General features: G+C 48.0%; 1 protein-coding gene across 1 annotated transcript in view; it reads left to right on the forward strand.

Moving 5' to 3' along the window:
• ITPR2 (inositol 1,4,5-trisphosphate receptor type 2) overlaps positions 1–18,616 on the forward strand; it is a 355,767-nt gene that overhangs the window by 53,023 nt on the left and 284,128 nt on the right. The window contains exons 3-5 of the mRNA XM_080914558.1: positions 14,302–14,417; positions 15,265–15,351; positions 17,957–18,115. Coding sequence (XP_080770684.1) covers positions 14,302–14,417; positions 15,265–15,351; positions 17,957–18,115 — 362 coding nt within the window. The remainder of the gene's footprint in view (positions 1–14,301; positions 14,418–15,264; positions 15,352–17,956; positions 18,116–18,616) is intronic.

The following is an 18,616-nucleotide window of genomic DNA, read 5'->3' on the forward strand; positions in this document are numbered from 1 at the left end:
GTTTGCTTCAGGAGATATGGATAGCTACACGGTGGAGCAGTGAGCACCTCAGCCGCTCTTCCGCCATGAGGGACACTCCTCCCTTCCATGGTCCATCCTTGTGCCCGCCCCAGTTCCAGACAATCACTGTTTGAGGGTTTGTGCTGTACGTGTGTCTGGCTTCTTTCCTGACCATGGCAATCTTTGAAGGCCACTCCAGGTTCTTGTGTATGTGATGATTTTCTCGTATTCTGTATGGAAATACCAGTATATTTGATATTTTAAATTTGGGCCATTTCTTTCTTCTTTCTCTTCTTCTGGCTATCATAACTAAGCTAACACTTGCACACCGACCGACCTCTGTTGGATGTGCTTCTCTTGGGTCAACACTTTGAATGGGATTACTGTTTCATGGAAGTGAAAGCTAGCCTTTAAAGAGACAGACTACCAAGATGGTTCCCAAGGAGCACAGGGTAATGGTGTTGTTAATGCCATCCGCGTACCGGATCCAACTGGTTCATGGCTTGTGTTAATTTTAGCCTTTGTGGTTTCAGTAACATTGTCTACTCATCAGGATATTACTTGCCTCTTTCTCTCTCCCTCCTTCTTTCCATCTCCCCTCTCCTCTCATATGCGTGTGTGTGTGTGTGTGTGTGTGTGTGTGTATGCCACAGCATGTGTGTGGAGGTCAGAAGACAACTTGGGGGAGTTGTTTTCCCTTTCTACCAAGTGGCTCAGGGATCTAACTGAGGTCACCAGGTTTGGAGGCAAGGGCCTTTACCGAACAGCCACGTTGCCAGCCCCGAGCTTGTTTTTCCCGATGTTTGTTTTTATTATTTTAATTATTTGTGGTGTGCGTGTCTGCGTGTGGGGCTGTGCGTGTACGTGCAGACGTCCTCAAAGGCCAGAGTGTTGGGTGTTGTGGAGCTGGTGTTACAGGTGGTTGATTGCCGCCTGACACAGGTCTGGGGACTGAACGAGGCTCCTCTGGAAGAGCAGCAAATGCTTTAACCCACGGTGCCCCCTCTCCATGTCCACTGAGTACCTTTTAAAGTGCTTTTTGGCTTCTATACCTTTCGAAGAATGAAGGCCCAAATCTTAATGGATTTTGTATTTTACTGAATTGGAATAGCACTGCGTATATTATTCATAGGTACAAAACACCTATGGAATATGTACTTTAACTAAGTTTTGTCAAAAAAAATCCAGCTTCTTTATGTTTTAAATTTGAAATATGAACAACATACCCTTGTTCAAGCAACATGATAATGCATGCTTCAGAACAGTTTAGGATCATGGAAGGGGGAGAAGAGACATAAAGAGAAAATTTAGAGGCAAAAAAGAGAAATTCAGGGGACCAAGTGATCTAATATTTCAGGGGAAAGAACCTAGTTAGGAAAAATGGAAGCCAAGAGATATGGGCAGAGGGAAACCTGAGAAAAGGAGGAGGAGAAAAATAACAAATTTAAACCTGGGGCTTGGGTATCAGAAGGTGTGAGGTAAAGTTTCCCATGGTCCCTTGCTCTCCCGTACAGTGTTCATGGCATGTGCTGCTCCCCTCAGCTGCTCTCCTCTCCTCAGCTGCTCTCTCCTCCTCAGCTACTCTTCTCCCTCAGCTGCTCTCCTCTTCTCAACTGCTGTTTTTCCCTCAGCTGTCTCCTCTCCTCAGCTGCTCTCCTCTCCTCAGCTGTCTCCTCTCCTCAGCTGCTCTCCTCTCCTCAGCTGCTTTCCTTCTCTCAGTCACCTGCTCTCTTCTCAGCTACTTTCCTCTCCTCACCCTCTCTCTTATCTTCAGCTGTTCTCTCCTCACCTGCCCACTCCTCAGCTTCTCTTTCTCCTCAGCTGCTCTTTTCTCAGCTTCCCACTCCTCAGGACTAGCCTGATTAGCAGAAGTCCCCCCTTCCCACCCACATATCATTGCTGTTCCCCTCCAACATACAGGCTGCATTCCTTTTGTCTTTAGCACACAAGGGCACACTGGAGTGGGTTTGAATCTTGGCTATACCACGGTGGCTGGGGCAGGCTCCGATCTTTAAAATGACAGCAGCTGTGATGTCCGCTAAAACATCTCCACAGATTGAAGAATCAATGCTGAGCTTTTTATTGGGCTTAGCACGAGCTGTCACAGAAGCTGTTGGGGGAGGGCAGTCTGACTAACCCTTCCATCTCACAAGCATCAGAGACCACGACACAAACACAACTGTATTTGCTCATCTGCAAGGTGAGGCTGGAACTAATAGTAATGAGTTCCTACTTTACCCGAGCTGTGAGCATTTTAACCTCCTGGCGCCTACTCGGTGGCGGAAAAAGCTTCCTGGTTCCGGAACCATAGCTCAAGGCAAATGGGTTTGGTAAATACAGCGGGGGAGGGTGAGCTGTGTTCTCACATCAGCCCCTCTGAACACCAGAAGGAAGGATTTAGAACTCCGCTGACACGGGCTCCCTTCTGCCCGGTCCCTTCCGGTCCTTACCTCGGCACAATGAGTAAAGGTTTATGTGTCCGTGAGTGATTCACGGCTTTTGTTTTTTTTCCAGTTGTTGGCAGGGTTCCCTGACACTGAACTAGTTTTGCTTTGATTCTGGATCAATGTGTGGAAATCTATCCTCCCTCCCTCTCTCCCTCTCTCTCTCTCTCTCTCTCTCCTCTCTCTCTCTCTCTCTCTCTCTCTCTCTCTCTCTCTCGCTCTCTCTCTCTCTCCCTCTCTCTCTCTCTCTCTCTCTCTCTCTCTCTCTCTCTCTCTCTGCTTTAAACCAGTAGCTGCTCATTTCTGTGAAACATGTTTATGCACCACTCCCCATCTTCTCTCTGTAACGCAACATTTTCTAGCTTTTACTGCATTTCTCCAGATACTTGTGTCCCATGGTGTCCTGTGTCCTGATATCTGTAGCCCCAGTACAAGCCCCTTTGTCAGGAAGCCACTTAGAACGTGGCTCCTACAATGGTATCTTCTGTGAGGTCCCATTCATTCCAGCTCCAAATGGTGGTCTCAGCTTTTCAGCACGTCTGTGTACCATTCACAGCAACGTGTCTGTGAATTGTATTTGGGACGATCATATATGTGTCATTCACACTAGGCCACTGGGGCAGGGGCGTGGCTTACCACCAGGCACAGGCAGCTGGGAGCAGAGCAGTGATATCGCAGGCTTAAGCTAGTGACGTCTTGGATATATAGGGATGTATGCTCGCTATATGAGTTTTTCTGTTGTTGAGATAATATATAAAGAAAAGAGGCCTATTTAGCTTCCACTCTCTGGGGCGTAAGAGCGTAGGTCCAACACACACTGGTCATGCTGAGGATTCCTTCTGAGGAGAGAATAGAGTGAGGAAGGAGGTCAGAGAGTGCGGAGAGCATCCTCCTGTTCTGTACCAACCGTGAGAACCCAGCAAACTTCCACCAGAACTGCCTTAGTTCCCCCGAGTGAGCATCTGGGTGACCTAATTGTCACCCACTAAACTCCACCCCTTGAAGGTCTTACCACCTGTGAGCGCAGCCAAGGACCCTAGATAAGCCAGATCCAACCACAGAGTCACCCTATTTATGTCAGCTTTGCATTTTAAATACTAGTCATTTCTATTCACTCCTCTGTGCCCTCAGAGTTGTGCTTGGGTGGTTGGAGTTTTTTTTCTGGTGGTGGCTGAACTTCAGTCTCAACACACTTCGCCTTCAGGGAAGCAGGCTTCGGGGGGAAATGAGAACAGATTCTCAACTACTTCTACTGTTGGGCTCTAAAATGTGTGAGAAGAAGAAGGATGGGCGTCTGACGAGGCTGTCTCAGGAAGCTGCATGGCATTCCCTTTGCAAAACACTTCCGAGCATCTTCACATTGCAGACAGTGGTGCTGGGTTCGGGCTCACACGCAGAGCTGGCTGAGGAAGGCAGCAGCGGAAGGCGTTGCAGGCGCTGCTGTAGGGAAGATCGGGCCGAATACAGGGAGACATCTTAAAGCTCTGTCAATCTTTACCTTTTTATGTGTCTGAGCGTCTGCACGTATGTATGTTCCATGTGTGTACAGAGCCGCAGAGTGGCAGAAGGCTGGGAGCTGCCGTGTGGGCTCCAGGAACTGATCTGCTGTCAGTTCCTCTGAAGGCTTCACAGCGACATAGAAGAAAGTGCATTTTGTGCTGTAACCCAGTGTGCTGCCTCCGTCTCCTCTTTCCTCTGTCCTGCTCCTGTCCCATCCGGCCAAGTCTTCTCTCTCCTATCCAAGGGCTCCAGTCACATTTCCTAGGCAGCTGTGAGGTGGTTGTCCATGGTCCTGGCCTGCACACAGCTGCTCTGTGATGGTGCTAACCAGCGGGACGCCGAGAATCTGCAGTGGTGGCCATGGGTGGGATCCAGGATCATCTCCCTGAGGGCACCGTTGGAGCACACTGGTTTCAGGGAGGGGCTCCTGGAGGACGGAGCGGTGAACTGAGCTTTGGGGTGATAAGCAGGATTCAGCTGCGGCTCTGAAATCTCTGAATCTCTGTCTCAGCTGCTACTTGGCAGAAGCTACTCCACAACAGGCGTTTGAAATGAGCATTTAGACCAGAGGCTCTCATTCCTGTGCTGGTTTATGTATCTCAGTTCTTGAGCCGTCCACCTAGAAAACCATCCTGAGCAGAGCTCTCAGGCGCTCGCTTCCCTCTGTCCTGGCTACAGACGCGCGGTGGGTATTTTCTAGTGTGGTTTCTGGGGAAGGGTCTTTGTAGGAGATTTCATCATTAATAGTAATAGAAGCTGGGGAAAGTTAGATCATCTTTGTGTTTTAACTTAAGTCACTATACAAAGATCTAAATTTTAAGGTTTTTTTTTTTTAAAGCAGGGTCAATTATAATCATTCTCTATAAAATTATTAAAATAGCTTTGGAAATAGATGGCCATGGGTTAAGCACTAAAACTAATTTTGAGACTCTAAGGTTAACCTGTAAAATGTTCTGAGTTTGTGTTTCTACGATTATAAACCTGGTTCATGCTGGGGTTATTAGCCCAGCAGGTGCAAGGTTATGGTTCAATTTTCATATAGCCAGAAAGCAATAATAAACTCCAGGAGAGAGGCTAATATCCATGTGTGCATATATACATATATACACTCGTACATACACACACATACGCATACATACATACATACATACATATACATGTACATATTCCCTGGTGTGTGTAGGTTGGTATAGAAATAAACATTTCTGTTTGACTTTTGTCATAGAAGATTAATATATGTATACATATGAGTATCATGTTATAAGTATATCTTTTTATATGTATCTAGTTTATATGTATATGTGTATATAAATTCAGTTACCTTTCTTCTCTTTTGGCTCTTATATTTGTTTAATGAAATTTAGAAATGCGTATTTGATTCCTGAAGTGAATTCATTCATTAAAATTTAATCATTAGTGAGAATGTGACACATCTAGATAAACTAATAGAAAAAAATATTCATTTTTTTTTTTTTTTTTTTTTTTTTTGGATAGTAAATGCCACTGAAATGGTCTATTGAACGCTGGACCCCAAACATTAACCAGAATGTAAATCATCCATAAAGTGATTAAATTGTTTCTCTTTCTGATACAAATGAAGCTTTGTTTCTGAGTATTTACTCATTAACATTTAAATCAGGAAACAAATCTCAAGAAGGGTAAGATTTTGTAACATTCTCATGGATGTATTTGCACTTATTCTATTAAATATACATTAATAAAATTCCCCTGAAAAACCATTCATCAGTTTCTTTTGATGTAACATAACTATTGTGCATTGTGTGTGTGTGTGTGTGTGTGTGTGTGTGTGTGTGTGTGTGTGTGTGATTATATCATGTAGTATTTATCTGAGAGTTGTTTGTGTTTCATGGCTTCAGTAGGATGGGTGAGAAGCCATTTCTTCTTGTCTGGCCAGTGTTTTTCCACTGTCTGTGCTTGCTGGCCACATTCAAATCTTGCTGTTTAATTGAACAATCACCTCTATTGTGGTGACAAGAGACCCGAATCTCGACATGATGATGAGGTACAGGTTGAAGTGCAGAACTCAGAAGGACTCTGTTTGGGGACGCAGGGCTTGTGGTAAAATCCAGGTCCGACTGGTTCTGAGTGACCCTGGGATACACAGGTGGAATTAAGAACAACATTCAGCATCAGCATGAAAAACATATGATTGCTTCGATCCATGCCTACGAAATTGGGTTTGGAGGCTCGTGGTTCAAATTCCAGACCGGTTTCTTGGTCACTCTGTGGATATAGGAGCACTGTTCTCATCTCTGTAACCCTGGCTAACTCTCAAGGGTGAAGAGGAAATGACTATCGTTGCCAGTAATGTTCTTCCCTGTTTACACTCGTTTGCTGATAGCCAGCCCCTCGAGGGATCGGACGCGGCAGGAACGTCTTTACCCTCAAGGTCAATGGTTATGGTTTGGCTCTCGAATGGCGCCCAAGACCATGTTTCCCAAGCTCTCTTGTGAAGTAGAGAAATCGACTGTGGAGCCTAGCAGAAGCTAATACTTGGTCTACCATGAGGGGCAGTTGGTGCTCCAGCCCCTTCTTGCCTTCTCTTTGCTTGCTGTCTGTGAGGAGGTAGGTGGTTCCCCTCACACAGCCCCGCTGTGATTTACTGTGGCACCACAGATCCAAGTGCTGCACAACTTGCAGTTATCATTAACTTGGCTACCTCAGGCATTTTGTCGCAGTGACAGAAAGACACCTAGAATACACCATCATTTGCCCGGGGGACTTACAATTCCTGTGTGTGGTTGAACTTGTGCCATGAGTTCTAATCTAGAGTCTTATCAGCAAAGATCTTGACGGCTCACGCTCTGAGTTTCGGCTCCTTTATCTCAGAGAACATAAGGTTGGATTTTATCTGAGTTTCCTTGGAGGTTTAACAGTTTAGTGTTACACAGCCCAGAGCTATGGAAGACAGATTCTCTTCCCTTCAATGACAAGCAGATGACTGTCTGGAGGGAAGTGGTTTCTGTGTTCATGTATGCTGGCCCACACTGCGTGATGACCTTTAGTGTTTGTTAACATGGGCCATGCACTTCTCCTGGCCTTTGTAACCTCTCTAGACAAGGCCAAGGTAGAAGTTTGGTTTGATATTTCAATGCTTGAACATCCTCTCCCTCTCTCTCTCCCTCTCCCTCTCCCTCTCCCTCTCCCTCTCCCTCTCCCTCTCCCTCTCTCTCCCTCTCCGTCTCCTTCTCCCTCTCCCTCTCTCTCCCTCTCCTTCTCCCTCTCCCTCTCCCTCTCTCTCTCTCTCATGCATGCACAAAACTTCTCAACAGTAAGAGTTTGATGCAGACGACACAATTTCCAAATGAGTTTCTTAGTCTGAAGCACATGCCGATCCGCAGTTACTGCGTACTGTCCCCACAGTCAAGCCTGCGGTTAATTGCTGCTGTGTTCTGGCCCTTGTTTTCCTGTCTGCTACTTATGGGAGTGTTCCAACAACCTTGTCTGTCACTGGGAAAGACCACCGAACTCAAACTGCATCCCCTTGTGAAGAGGAGAAGAGCTTTCCCAGAGCCTCACCCTTGAGTCTGTCCACATGCAGGGAGTGAAGTCTCTGGCAGCTACACCTTCTAGTCAGCATGAGCTCACTCTGCAAGTCAGCGTGGAAGAGCATTAGGCAGATGTCTGACTTGCTGAACAGCGGCTCTCGGATGATTTAATGCGTTCTGCTCCACTTACGTCTTAAGGCTTCCTTCAAAAGGAGGAGACATGAGAAAACATGACTTCTCTCTCTTCACTCTTGGCCAAGACATAGTGAGGTTTACACATTGGCCTTGACCAGAGTGCTGAAGGTGGTTTCTGGGAGACAGAGACAGCCCAGGGGCAAATATTTTAGGGGTACAAAGAAAAACACTTCAAACTTGAGTAGGTGGCTGCCCGAGTGGAGGAATGGGTTATGGTGCTGTTAGGTTTGCAGGGCCTCAAGTCGGGTGTGGGGAGGAGGTGGAGAATCACCCAGTGTGGAGTTTCTGCTACACACCATTGGGAGGTTTCAAGGGTCTTCCCTGCACAAGTGTTTGGAATAAGTTTGAAGCGACTACTCCGGTTTCACTTCCTTCCAAGGCAATTAGAAAAGAGGTCCTGATGTTGGCGAACCCCTTGGGTCTTGCTGGGTGCCTAGCGCGTCCAGAGATGCTGGGTCCCTGCAGAGTGTTGGCTTCTGAGGTGAATGTTAAACTTATAAAAATAATTAAAACTCAAATCACTTCTTTTTATTTGCGCTTCTCATGATCGTCCTATGAAGCAAACTTTTCTTTTCCCTTTGTTTTAAAACTCAAGAAAATGAAGAGGCCATTGTCGAGTTATAAAGCAGATCAGGGCGGGGGGATCTGACTGGAGAGCCCCTTTCAAGTAGAGAGAATAAACAGGTGTAGAGAGCTAACTTCAGTTTAGTTTTGGGTTTTGAGACAGGGTCTCACACGATAGCCCAGGCTAGGCTGGAAGCCACAGCAATCCTTCTGCCTCAGTCTCCCAGGTACTTGGATTATAGGTGTGAGCCATCAGCTTTTTAGAGTGCTAACTGTACCAGCAGGGTAGGCAAGGTCTGGGCAAGCCTGAGGCAGCTGAATTCTGCAAGCAGAAAAATGCGGGCTGGCGTGAGGGGCTGGCGTGAGGGGTCGTTACGGAGTCCCATTGTTCCTGTAGTAACAATGGAACGTGTTTCCTTGGTTCAATGCTGTCCTGTTTTATACACAACACACTAAGTTTCCCACTGAAAGGGGGAACGTGTTGTTCATGGCACACTCTTGGGGTGTGTTCAGGTTGAACCTAAGATCGCTGCTTGCTGCTTGCTGAGGGCTTCGTCACCTCTGAGAGAAGAAGGCAACATTAATCACACTGCCTCAAATTTCAACTTCACAGAGGAAGCTCACAGTTTCTCTTCTTGCTGGTCTCAGCAGCCCTGTGACTTAGTCGTGGCCAGCGTTAGTAACACTTTCATTAGGCAGTAAACTTAGAATTGGACAAAACATCTGAGCAGCCCACGATTACGGTGTGTATTCTGACATCCTCCGAAGGAGGCAGAGGGGGAAAACTCATCAAGGGCAAGCTCCATTCCCCCTAGATTTTCTGAAGAAGTTGTCTGACGGATGGTTTGTCAGTCGGAACTGTCTTGCTGTCCTAATTCTTACACTTCGTTTACTGACTTAGAAAATGAAACGTTACCTATGGAAGATTCCCAAGGCCCCTGCCATGAAAGAGGTTTTGCAATAGGAGGCTTTGCCCGTCAGGCAGGATAGGTGGAAACTTGTTCATCTGGCTCACTTCACTCCTCCCTTCCCATCTGCAGCCCACAGCCTCAAGGCTACTAGGCACTGGTCCCGTCCATTCTAGCACAGGGCCTTTACCGCATCTCGCCGTGTTGGTTGTAGGCTTTTGTGCTCATCTTCCAGCAAGCCTCCCCTGCACCCATCACCCTTTGAGTCCTGTCAAAGCTTGAAGCTCACTGAGGCCTTAGCATTTCCCACGGGCTGTGTTGGTGCACATGAGCCCAGGGCCTCTCCCTGTAGGTCTGGACCTCAGCCACACACTTGGTTTGCACATCCTGTCAAGGTGCTGGCCTTGCACAGCTGTGACCTCTGCCTCAGTGACCTTGCACCCCTTTCTGTGTTTCCTCCTTGAAAAGCCTTTTCTTACATCTGCCACATGCATCTGCCGCATGCGTCTTTATTCAACAGCTCCAGAGCCCACCATGGGAAACTTCACAGCAGGCTTCCTAAGGGTGGGACCTGAGTTGTAGCTCAGGCTGGACTCCTGTGGGGAGTTACAGTAAACAAGGTTGGATGTTTGGTGTTTCCTAACCACTTCAGCCACGTACTTCGGCCTCCGTGCTGTATGTGCAAAGATGCCATTTCAAGTGGTGTTGGGGTGTTCAGGTATTTACAAAAACGTATTTTCTGGGTCAGAAGTCCCCTTCCCGGTGAACCATGATAGGAATCTGTAGCAAGTGAGAGACCTGTTCTTTCTCTTTTTGCAAGAGATTTAATCGACCAGGGTGGGCCGTGGATCGGGGCTCTGCTCCGCCAGAGCATTGACTTGTGGCTTTGTTTTACCAAGACAGTGCAGTCTGGTCACTGCCTCATGTTTGCCGAAAGAGTCTATGACACTAAGTCACAGACGATCTGTCAGGGTTGTGCTTCATGACTCTGTGTAACCCTCTTTGTAGTCACTAGCACGTGGGAAATAATTTCCGATCCGTGTAGGGATACACTGCCAAAGACAACATGTCTCAGCTGTAGCCTTTGGTGTTGACCAGCATGTGCCAGGTGCTTCTGTGTCACGTGGAAGCTGCGATGGTCGTCCAGCCTACGTTGGCAGTTTGAAGGTGTCTATTTTCTGTTCCGTATAAACTCTCATTTTTGAGCTGAGTTTTCTATCTTAGTGGCGCCATAGCTTAGTGCTTGCTTAGCCTGTTCAAGGCTCTAGGTTCAACCCTTAGCACTGAGAAACCAAATAAACATTTATTGATATTAATATGTATTTATTCAATGTATGAGTGCTCTGCTGCATATACACCTGCCTGCCTGAAGGGGGCGCCAGCTGCCCCAGAGATAGTTGTGAGCCACCATGTACACACACACACACACACACACACACACACACACACACACACACTAACAAAGATAAAACAGAGCATAGAAAACATGTCACTGTAGAAGCCGTAGCATGTCACAGTGTGTCCCTCTGACCACACATCTTCAATTGCGAATGTCCATTGCAATGAGTCATTGGTCTGGTTCAAGGTCTCTGGCTTCTGTGACATCATCAATATTATTAGATCCTCACCGGGACTCCTATCGTGTTGTTGTCCAGTATCATGGGGATCCTTCAGTTTTGGATCAGCAGGACTGGCTCTTTCACGTGCCACGGATAATACAGATTTTGCCGTGGGCCAACTCAGAGCCCTGGATCTGGGCTGGGAGGTGGCTGAGCTGGTCGGCCCACTGGTTCTCCCTGATTCGCACCACCAGGGGGAGCTCTACAGCACTGCTCTGGCTAAGCCACCCAATGCCACCATCACTGGGAGGCAGGGTCAGCTTTCCTGCTGCCCTCAAGGCCCGCTCACCTGTACCCACGCCTCCAGGGTCCTCTTCACTAGGCTGCTCAATCAAGGCACGCGGCCCATTCTCCAAGTGCTGCAACCTGTGAGGGGCTGGGCTAGTTCTGCACAGACCCTGGACATACATGTGGTGCTATGTGGCTGCACAAACCAGGGACGTCCCCATGGTCTCCAGTGGTAATACGTACCTCCAACCCCTGCCACTACGTAGCCACGGACCGGACAAGGCCCTCAGAGCAGCTGCACAAGCAAGCACAGAACCAGGGCCTCAGGCGATGGGGTTGGGGGCGTGGCTACTCCCAAGGGGCTATTCCTCTCCTGCGGAAACTGCTGCCCACCACACACTTGCATATTGTAATGGCTCCCGCTGCAGACTGGGTGACCTACTCTGTGTTGTGTGGCCTCAAGAGGGCTTCTAGGTGTCCACAGCCCGCCCATGAGACATGGCAGTGGGTGGGTCTGTGGAGATTTTTCCCTCCCTCCCCAAGGAGTTCACTGGGCCTCTCTCCCTGCCCACACCCCATGGCTTGGCAGTGGGAGGGTCTCTGGACGGCTTCCTCCTCCTGTGCGACTGTTGCATGTTGGCAGACAGGGCTCCGTGTCTTCGGGCCTGCCTGGAGTGCAGTGGAGACCATCTTTCCCTGCCTGTGTGTGGGATGGTGGCCAGCAGGTCTCTGGGTGTGTCCTGATTTTACTTTTAGCCTCCACTGCTATCAGTATAGCCCTGGGACACTGTGATGACCTCCTTGTCACCGACCTCAGCACAGCAGCCAGAGGTCCCAGCCCAATGTGAGTGAAGGCGAATTAGTATTTTTAAAGAAATTATTATTATCTGTATGTATTTGTAATGTGTGTGTGTGTGTGTGTGTGTGTGTGCGCGCGTGTGTGTGCTCGAGAGAGGGAGCAGTACCTGTGGAAGCCAGGAGGGGGCATCAGATCTCCTAGAACAGGCTGTCAATCACCAGTCCAGCGTTGAGTGCTGGGAACCAAACTCTGGTCCTCCGGAAGAGCAGGAGGTGCTTCTAACCACCGAGCCACCCCTTTAGCTTCATATTAGTATTTTTAAAGTTAGAAATTGCGAGTTAGTTTCTGTAACATGAAAATAGGGCAATTGATAGAATGTGTGGGGTAAAGGGGCTCTCTGTGAGAGATTCCTGTAAGTTCCAGTGAGATTCCTGGAACTTACAAGGTGGAAGGAGAGAACCAACCCCCACAAGTTGTCCTCTGACCTCCACAGTCTCCCCACAAATAAGTAATAGATAAAATAAATAGATTCTGTGCATATATCTGAAGTGCATCATATTTCCTGTTCTTTTTTAATTTTTAGAAAATTGAGTCATATTCCTTGTCCTTGAAGAGACAGCATGACCACAGCAGTCCTTAGAAAACAAGCTTTGAGCTGGGGCTTGCTCACAGCTGCAGACGCTTAGCCCAGCATCCTCATGGTGGAGGGCTGCACATTTGTATGTGCACGTCTGGTGTCCAAGAGGCTCAGAGGAGGGTAGTGGATCCCCAAGGTTGGGTTACAGTTGATCATTACCCATCATGCAGTTGCTGGGAATTGAACCAGGATCCTCTGCAAGAGCAACGAGTGCTCTTAACCACTGAGCCATTTCTCCAGCCATGTTTTAAGGTATTGAGTGTGTATGTGTCTGTGTATGTGAGAGTGTATGAGTGTATCTGTGTATGTGAGTATGTGTGAGTATATGTGTAAGAGAGTGTGTGAGTGTGTTTGTGTGTGAGAGTGTATGTGGGTGTGAATGTGTGAGAGTGTATGCATATGTATGTGACTGTGTGTGAGTGTGTGTAAGAAAAATGGAGACAATGTTTGGGTCTGGTTTCATTTATTGCTCTGTTATTTGTGATGTCAGAGTTAACTACAGTGTCATTGCTTCCTGGCTGGGACCCTGGCTTGTGAATGGAGGAAGGGTCTAAGAAGCCATTCCCGTCCTCTTCCTGCCTGTGGCTGAGTTTTGTCACTGCAGCAGGAAGGGCATCTCATAACCCGTGACATCAGCAGCAGATGCTAAGCCTGCTGAGCTGGGTCTTCCTGTTCAGAGAGATCTGAGCTGTGCTCACCTGCATCTGAGGGGTCACCACACTCACCTGCATCTGAGGGGTCACCACACTCACCTGCATCTGAGGGGTCACCACACTCACCTGCATCTGAGGGGTCACCACACTCACCTGCATCTGAGGGGTCACCACCACACTCACCTGCATCTGAGGAGTCACCACCACACTCACCTGCATCTGAGGGGTCACCACACTCACCTGCATCTGAGGGGTCACCACACTCACCTGCATCTGAGGGGTCACCACACTCCCCTGCTTCTGAGGGGTCACCACACTCACCTGCTTCTGAGGAGTCACCACACTCACCTGCATCTGAGGGGTCACCACACTCACCTGCTTCTGAGGGGTCACCACACTCACCTGCATCTGAGGGGTCACCACACTCCCCGGTGGTTATGATCTCCAGGCTGCATAGTTAGGCCTTTGGTATTGGGACTAGTTTCTGCTTTTGTTTTGTTTGATGTTTTTGTTTTTTTCTCCTATTACACCAACTTTCAAATTTCCACCCTGTGTTCGGCCCAGGTATTTGGAGGCTGGAGGGGCAGGATGGCTGCCATGGTTGTGTGGTTGTTGTTTCTTGCAACAAATATACTGAACATGGAGAAGAAATCACAGTATAGGCGCAGATAAGGCATCTTTTTCATTTGCTTTGTTTTGAGTCAGAGTATTCCAGTCTGGCCTTGAGCTCACCATCCCCCTGCCTCAGCCTCCCGAGTGTTGGATGGCCACATTAAGCTTCACCGTTCTCATTCCAAGATCAAATGCCTCCTGATAATTAAGAAACAACTCACTGACAAGGCATGGCAACTTTGCCAAGATCCTAGTACTGACAGGGCAAAGCCAGAGGATCAGGAAATCGAGGCCATCCTTGTCTACACAGTAAGAAGGAGGTTAGCCTGGGCTACGTGAGACCCTGTCTCAGAAGTCCAAAGCTAGCTAAGAGTTGCCTTCTATCGCACTGCATTGCTTCCCTCGGGGATTACACTAGCTAGAGGGTCCCACAGAGCGCTGGTGAAGAGGGGCCTATGGAAAGTAAGTAGGGGTCTGCAGAGGGCGCTGTGGAGCGGTAAGAGTTTCTCAGGGAATGACTTCCGCACGGCCTCCCAGATGCTGAGGTGCCAATGCTCCAAACCAGCCTTACAAAGGGTCTAGAGGGCGCCGGGAGCCTTAGTTACCCGTTTCTCCTGTCTGTTGTTTCCTCAGATTGCCTGTTCAAGGTGTGCCCCATGAACCGGTACTCTGCCCAGAAGCAGTACTGGAAAGCCAAGCAGGCCAAGCAGGGGAACCACACAGAGGCTGCCCTGCTGAAGAAGCTCCAGGTAAGCGCGGCCATCATCCTCCCGTGGGCGGGAGAGCTGCCCAGGGTCAGAAGGCAGGGCGTGGTACAGGGCAGGACGTGGTGCAGGGCAGGACCCTCAGATGCAGGCCTGACTTGTGGGCAGCACACCCCACTGTTATTTTTTAAGGTGTGCCTAAGCTTCTCACCAAACTGAAAATGAATTAAAAATCCCTGACTATGAAATCTGATCATGTTTTATTCCACTTGTTTTTTCCTAATAGACCGTGGAGAAAATAAAGGATTTTTGTTGTTGGTTTGTCTGGGTATGAATTTGTCTTCCATCACTTAAATGCCAGGCACGCTCAGAGTTGAGAGCTATACTTTGAGGTTTTAATTTACTCTCTTTTCTAATAGTTTCAGGTTATACATTAAAAAAATTCTAGAACCTTCTTAACTGAAACTAGCAGTGTAGAAACAAACAGCCCAAGACAGGTTTGGCTGTGCTCAGTAGAGACAGCAAGGTTGTGGTACACAGGACATCCGGAGGTTGGGTGCTCTCAGTAACTGAAAACTTTCTTGCTGTGCGTGGTGGTGCCTGTCTTTAATCCCAGCACTTGGCAGGCAGAGGCAGGAGGATCTCTGAGTTCAAGACTAGCCTGGTCTACAAAGTGAGTTTCAGGATAGCCTGGGCTACATGGAGAAACCCTGCCTCGAGCCCGCCTTTCCCCACAGAAGTTGCTACCGTATCCTTTGCCCCTTGTCCCGTCCTGCTTTCCAAATGCAGCCAGTCTGACTTCCCCTTGTTACGAAGAATACCTTTCTCAGTGCACAGTCATCCTTTCCGCTTGCTGTGTCTCCCCACTGAACACTCGGTGGCCCTCTTTCAGCATGCCGCGGAGCTGGAACAGAAACAGAACGAGTCAGAGAACAGGAAACTTTTGGGAGAAATCGTGAAATACAGCAACGTTATACAAGTAAGTCTCCATCTCTTATCAAGGAGGAACTTATTTTATGGGTGACTTGGTTGATTCACCCGCATGGCAGTGTGTCGGCATCTGAGGTGCCATGCTTGTCCTTTGGTGGGGATGGTAATGAGTATGACATTTTCAGAAGACAGCCATTGTACCAGGTATGTATTCAATATGTCTTGCACCAGGTTCCCAAGATCAGAACATGGGGGTCCATTCAGTGACCTCTGGGTTGGTGCCACACCGAAGACAAGGCTTTTTAAGGCCCCTGGGAAACAGTTCTTTAGACGGTTGGGCTGCTGCTTAGACGTTGGTGATATCTCTTTCCCTGGGTGGACGGGAAGGCTTTCAAGTTGTTCGTCGAACAGGTGACCCTTCAACTGGTTTTAGTCTTCACAAACCCCAATTCTTCTTCTCCACCGCCTTCCTTTCTCCTGCTTCGTTTGGATCTTTTTGGCTTTTATTTTATTTTATCTTATTTTAATTTGCTAGTAAGAACCCCACCCTGTTCCAAAAAAGAATGTGAGACCTTTTCCAAGAAACACAGCACCCTGGGAGATAAAGCCCCAGTCACTGAGGAGGCTCTTGGGTAACTGGATGAGGTGAAGTCAGGGGTGAGGATTGTTTAGAAACCCTGCTTGGAAAGTTTGGTAAATCCCTAGCGCAGAGCATTTCTGCTGCAGTTTGGCCACCGGGAGTGAGCCTGTTACTGCCCTGTTAGGGGAGGTCTGCAGTCCAGCTCCCATTTGGAGTCTAGAAACACAGCCATTCCCAGAAGTGAGACCAGGAAAGTGTTTCTCTCGTGTGCTCATAAAGACGATGCTGTTTCGAAATGGTAAACAGCAGCCTCTCAGGTTCCTAACGGTAATCACAACAATGAGGTACTTTATAAGGCTGCTTTAAAGAACTGTCCTGGACCAATGGCAGTGTGCCAGAGGGCAGGGCGAAGCTGTTCCCCCACAGGGCGGGATGGCTCTCAGACTCTTGAATGTGTGATCTCATCTATCGATAGAGTGGCTTTCAGCTTGTTGGAGCTGCGTACCCTCAAGTTGTCTTCCTGAGAGTGTCTCTTCACACAAGTTTGGTGACTCACTTGAGTTCCTTTTCTAGTACTTCACGTACAAATGTCTGTCTTCTCAGTTAAGGGTTGAGCCTTTGACATGGACCATGTAGGCAGATACTCAGGCTTGAGTGTGTGTGTGTGTGTGTGTGTGTACATATATGAGTGTGCATTAGTGAGTGTGGGAATTGTATTTCTGTGTGAGTGTGTATATGTGTGAGTGCTAGTGTATGTGAGCATGCATGAGTGTGACTGTACATGAGTGTGTGTTTGTGTGGGTGTGTGCATAAGTGTTTAGTGTTTATGTGTGTGAGTGTGCATGAGTATATGAATGTGAGAGAGTGAGTATATTGAGTGTGTGAGATGTGCATGAGTATATGAATGTGAGAGAGTGAGTATATTGAGTGTGTGAGATGTGCAAGTATGAGTGTGTGAGTTGTGTTTGTGCAAGCATAAGTGTGTGAGTATATTGTGAGCATGCATGTACATGAGTGTGAGTGTGTGTTTGTGTGGATGTGTGTGAGTATGCATGAGTATGTGACTATGAGAGTGTAAGCGTATGAGTGTGTGTGTGTGTGTGTGTGTACATGAGTGTCTGTGTGTGTAAGCCTCGAGCTGCCCTACCTTGTTTTGGAGGACAAGATTTCTCAGAGGCCTGGAACTAGTGGACTCAGCCAGGCTGGCTGCCGGGAGCCCAGGGACCTGCCTCCCCTGTGCCGTGACAACACGTTTGTGTCACCTCATCCTCCTTCCTCCTTCTTATTTTGACTTTTTAATGTGGGGACTGAACTCAGGCTTGTAAAGGCAGCATGTGATCAGTTGAGCCATTTCCCAGACCCATGGGATTTCGTACCTTTATTGGTACATTAAGACCAAGGGTAGTTATTACTTTGAGATTTTCGAAAAGATTTTTTTTTTTCTCAATTAAAGATTTGCCTTTTACTCTGAAATTGCTTCAGCCTCATCTTGTGCTTACGAAAATGACCACTGTCTTTTGAAGGATCCTGGAAGTAGGCAGGAAGTCTATTTCTTCTTCATGTTTCTGTTCCGGGGAAGACTGTCCACAGATGTGTGACGTGAGAGGCGAGGCTGGTGCTTCTGTGTGATCTGAGAGGTGGGGGGGTCAGTGCCTCCCGCTGACTCTGTGGGTGCCACCGAGCAGGAGTTAATGTGCAGAAGTGCTTAGACACAGGCAGGTGTGCACATTCTCAGTTCCCTTCAGCGGTTTCTGCTTTCATAGTTGTTCAAGTGTTGGTAATGGGTGGGAGATGGGGGACTCTCTGGGTTGTTTTGGAAAGCCTGGCTTTAGTCTGTTATTTCTCGGTAGGAAAAGATGTCTTCAGCATCCCCTGGTGCCCCCTCTTCACACAGTCAGCATCACCCTTGGAGCAGAACTCAGGGTAGAGGCAGGAGCAGCTGGGGAAGCTGGTGCTTGGGAGCCGTAGAACAGGCGGCCTGTTTAGTGTCTACCATGAGCGGTGGTGTGGAGATTTATGAGGAAAACTACCGTAGACTGTGAACACAGGCACTAATGTGTGTCTTCCCCTGCAGCTACTGCATATAAAAAGCAACAAGTACCTGACGGTGAACAAGAGGCTGCCTGCTTTACTGGAGAAGAATGCCATGCGTGTATCGCTGGATGCCGCAGGGAACGAAGGGTCCTGGTTCTACATTCATCCCTTCTGGAAGCTGAGAAGCGAGGGTGATAATGTACGTGTGTGTGTGTGTGTGTGTGTGTGTGTGAGTGCGAGCAAAGCCAAGAGGGAAACAAGCCTCTCGTAATGTTCTTAGAGAACCCAAGGAGTACATACAGAGGTGGGAAACGTAGTCTTCAGCCAGTTAACTCTAAATGATTTAAGGTAGCATATAAAATAATGGGTTACATTACAGCATTTTCACACACATGTGTCACTATACTTTCTAACACATTTCGTGCTGGCATTTTTTTTTTTTTTAAAAAAACTAGGCTAAATGCATTTGGTTACAGTTTACACCCTGCTCAGAAACCACAGGTCAGATGTCAGCTGGAGTTAGTCATCTCCAGCCAGAGTGTGTGAAGCTTTCTCATAGAGTCAGGCTGTTCTGCTTAGTCAGGACTGAAGGTGCTTCCAAGGAAGGTGACCACCATGCCTCCCAGCCTTCTGAACGAACAAGGGAACAATGGGAGTCACAGCCAACTTCTGAGTGTTGTCACGGTGTGCAGCATTTGAG

The sequence above is a fragment of the Micromys minutus genome (assembly GCF_963924665.1).
Source record: "Micromys minutus genome assembly, chromosome: 3".
Classification (NCBI taxonomy): Eukaryota; Metazoa; Chordata; class Mammalia; order Rodentia; family Muridae; genus Micromys; species Micromys minutus.